We start from the raw sequence: 4,084 nt of genomic DNA on the forward strand, positions 1-4,084 counted from the left end.
TATCTTCCTCAAAACAGCCACCATACCTACCTATTATGGCATTTCCATAGCCATTCCGAGATATATTGTCATGCAACTTTCCACCGCTCCGTTTATTATGACACGCTCTATCATTGTCATATTGCTTTGCATGATCATGTATCTTTGATTAACAACCAAAGCAAAGTGCTCAACTACCTGCCAACTGGCTCCTCAGTGATGGTCACGCGCTGCATGGAACACTAGCCGATTCATCTTCCTTAGATGCTGTTGGGTTGAAGTATGCCGGATGGTTAGGCTCCGGAAGAACAACACTCTCGCTGTTTAGCATCGTGCCAACGTTTGACATGGTCGGTCGATCGTCTGCATGCTCTTGTACGCACATTAGTGCAATGTTAATGTACCTCGTAGCCTCCGCCGCATGGACCTCACTAGCAATCGATGCTTCTACAAGCTCAAGACAACGTCCACCTTCCCATAGTTGCCATGACTGCAGAAAGTTTATCATCACATAGATGATATAGGAATTGATGGTTGTGTGCATCGCTCGATGCAGTAGCAGGGGGTGTCAACCTCCTTATGGAATATATATATATATATATATATATATATATATATATATATATATATATATATATATATATATATATATATATATATATATTAGTGTGCAAGGGTTTGTGGGATGCTCACATATCCAAGGAGGTTAACAAAGTCTTCATGCCCATGGAAACCAGTATTCCTTTTTCCACTAAGAATCTCGAGAAGTAACACACCAAAGCTGAATACGTCAGATTTGACCGAGTAAATCCCTTGAGATGCATACTCCGGAGACATATAACCACTGCAACGAGTTGGAATCACAAGTAAAGTATTATATCAAAATTTAAAGGTTGATGCATCAGATGATTAACGGTATACTAATTGATTGTGTTATATTCTTACTGTGTTCCCATCACCCTCTCTGTGCTTCCTTCAGTATCATTGGAGCTGAATGTTTTTGCTAGCCCAAAGTCAGAAATTTTAGGATTCATGTCCAGGTGTAAGAGAATGTTGCTGGCTTTAAGATCTCTGTGTATGATACGCAACCGCAAGTGCTTGTGGAGATACATAAGACCTTGGGCTATCCCTTCAATTATCACACGTCTTTTACTCCAATCAACCAAAGTTATTCTGCTTTCATCTGTACATTAGAGAGTGCACTTTGTAGTATGGACGAATCTCAGTCCAAAATATGGCTAAATTGAAATGTGCATACCACATATAAAGAAGTCCAAGCTCTTATTTGCCAAATATTCGTACACCAAAAGTTTTTCGTCTCCCTGAATGCAACATCCCATGAGCTTGACCAAATTATTGTGTTGTAGTTTTGCAGCAAGTTCCACTTCATTTTTAAATTCTCTGAAACCCTGTCCTGAATGTGAGGCAAGCCTTTTAACTGCAATTTCCATTCCATCTGGTAATTGGCCCTGGAAGTATGTACAAAACTGTAGGTATTATTTTGTACTGAAATATTAGATAATTGATTTCATGCTCCATGAAAAAAGGAACTTTATGATATACAACAGCATCACATATCCAATACATGGCCTTAATATTCCATTTTAGTGCAGTACTTATATTTCCTTATGAGTTTAAGTCCACCGTCTAATAGGGGAAAATAACTATGTGTATCAATAGTTTCATATTTTTTTTCCTTTCTAGATTAAGGCTCCGTATAAGGTTACTTATGCTAATCATATTTGGTTGACATACATTTATAAAAGACTAACCCCGCGTCGCCCATGTCCAGGTCGACACGGGGGCAACCCACGCAACTGCCTCCGCTCCTTGCATCGCTATTCCCCGGCCGCGCCGCCATCGGAGGATGCCGTCGGGCAAAGCCCGCGCGGCAGACGGCGGCGGCGGGGCGCTTCGTCGCGTCTACTTCGATCTGGGGGCGGCAGATCCTGGTGGCGCGACGTCTTGGGCAGGGTTTGCGGCGGATCCTCTTACGGCGGCGCTCGGATGGCGGCCGGCGCTGCGGCGGCTCGTTGCCTTGGTCACGCAGGGGCAGCCACTCTCCTGTGCTACCTTTGGTGGCCGTCCCAATGTGGTCGTCGGGCGGCTGCGAGGTCAGCGATTGGATCTGATGTCCGGCACCTGCAGTCTGGTGCCAGCCATGGTTGACCCGGACGTGGTTTCCTAATTCAGATCTGAATGTCCCGGATGGTGACGGCTGCAGATTGTACTGCAGTGATCTTCTTTGGCTCCACGATGAGGATGATCACCGAAAGATCTACAGGAGGGTTCATCTCTCCAGATCTGATGATGGACTTCGACGGTGGGATGCAAACTATGGACAAAGACTTGACGCACAGGGATGGTTGTGCAACGGCGGTGATCGCTCATCGCATGTAGTTGTCGAGATCGTGAAAAAGTGGTGATGACAACACGAGTGACTTCAGTGGTGTGCTACGGGCACCCAGACTCGAGATCCGAGGTGAAATCTTAGGATTGCCCGAGTTGGTTATGCCTGGCAATGGCGACGTTGTTTTGCATCGTTACCTTGTTGAAGGCATTGCTTGGATTCTCTTTGACTGATTCTTCAGGGTGAAAACCTAAATTCTGACCTTAGTGGTTGGATCCGGTGACGGCGATGTCTGAATGTCGCTCCATTCCTGAAGGCGTTGTTGTTGAAAAACTTCGTCGTCCGCGTGGTGTCATGAAATAGTTGGTGTGGATATGGTCATTTCTATAGTTCGCCGGTCACGTGTTTGATTGCTTTGGGATTTTTTTCCTTTTTCTTGCCTAGATATAGCTTCGGTCTTTTATGACTTTGCTACTTGTCGGCGTGTTTTTGTGTGTGTTGGTGTTGGCCGTGTGCATCCTAGCTATGCAGAGGCCGGATATATGCTCATAGTGTTTGTATCCTCTTGATGCTTCATTTTGAGACAATAAAGTCCATCCTTTATCGTAAAAACATTTATAGACATGGATTTTGGGCTACATATACGTTTATCAAGCAACAACATGTATATATAGTTTTCATTATGAGGCTTCAATAATATAATTGAAAGCATGCGATCTCTGCCTTCTTACATTGTAGAAGATGAATGATATGATAACTTACATTGTAGATATTGAAACTTATACAGATAGTTTTCCAACGTAGCATAAAAAAACTAGGCACATCACAGCACAATTCGTTATAGATTGGGCTACGGTAACTGTAAATAGCGCTACTATAAATATACGTGAATGTGATTTACGCGTGCATGCATTTATGTATTGCTAGTAGCTAGCTAAATCTTAGATTTATTTAAGCTAATCATGATTTAATATGATCTTTAGGAATGAACATACTATTTACAAGACAACACATTTACCTTGTAGACAGGGCCAAAACCACCTTGCCCAAGTTGGGCTTCTTTGGAGAAGTTGTTTGTAGCATGCAATATCTCAGAGAAGTCAAACAGAGTGAACTCTGAACTATTCTCATCCAATCTCCAAACATATGGGTATTCTTCCGGCTTATTCATGGCAGCTTGATGGTGTAAGTTTACCTTTCCTATAGTGATAGGACACACAAATATACAATCTTAATCTGGAGCTCAAACCTAAAGGCTGACTACATAAGAAATAATAGTTTTTCTTTTTAGACGAATGTTTTAGTGAATGAATCATGATTAAAACAAACCTTTTCTTCGTCTTCTCATCCATACAACAGCACAAATAAAGCACATGAGTATTGACAGTAATGGAGCTGCCACAGCAATAATCCGCAGCGCCCTCTGACGTGAGTTGCGTCCTAGGACAAACATGAATTCATATATAATTGTCCTATACAAGTGAAAACAGATTTATTTGGTGATTGAGATGATGACCAATCTGTGGTTGGTTGTGGATCATCTCACTCGACCAGACTTCACCAATTTAATATTTGTCCTCCCCATTTCAAATGGAAACTTCACCTATTGGATTGACCTTTGAACTATTCAGATTGTAGGATCTTTCCCCCATCAATAGAAATATTTTTATTTTATTTTATTTACATAACTTATTTCACTAGTAGGAAAAGGGGCTTTTACCCCGGTTCATAAGGGCCTTTAGTCCCGGTTATGGA

General features: G+C 42.1%; 1 protein-coding gene across 1 annotated transcript; it reads right to left on the reverse strand.

Annotated features, from left to right (window-relative positions):
- Positions 1–202: 202 nt before the first annotated feature.
- On the reverse strand, positions 203–3,693 carry LOC109785973 (G-type lectin S-receptor-like serine/threonine-protein kinase At4g03230). Its single transcript, XM_073496016.1, has 5 exons — positions 3,348–3,693; positions 1,238–1,448; positions 925–1,108; positions 673–823; positions 203–469 (listed from the first exon to the last, which is right to left on the reverse strand). Exons 1-5 carry the CDS (start codon positions 3,498–3,500, stop codon positions 203–205), a joined length of 966 nt encoding a protein of 321 aa, XP_073352117.1. The 5' UTR covers positions 3,501–3,693.
- Between the last annotated feature and the right edge of the window lie 391 nt (positions 3,694–4,084).

This window comes from Aegilops tauschii, chromosome 3, assembly GCF_002575655.3.
Source record: "Aegilops tauschii subsp. strangulata cultivar AL8/78 chromosome 3, Aet v6.0, whole genome shotgun sequence".
NCBI classification, from domain to species: Eukaryota; Viridiplantae; Streptophyta; class Magnoliopsida; order Poales; family Poaceae; genus Aegilops; species Aegilops tauschii.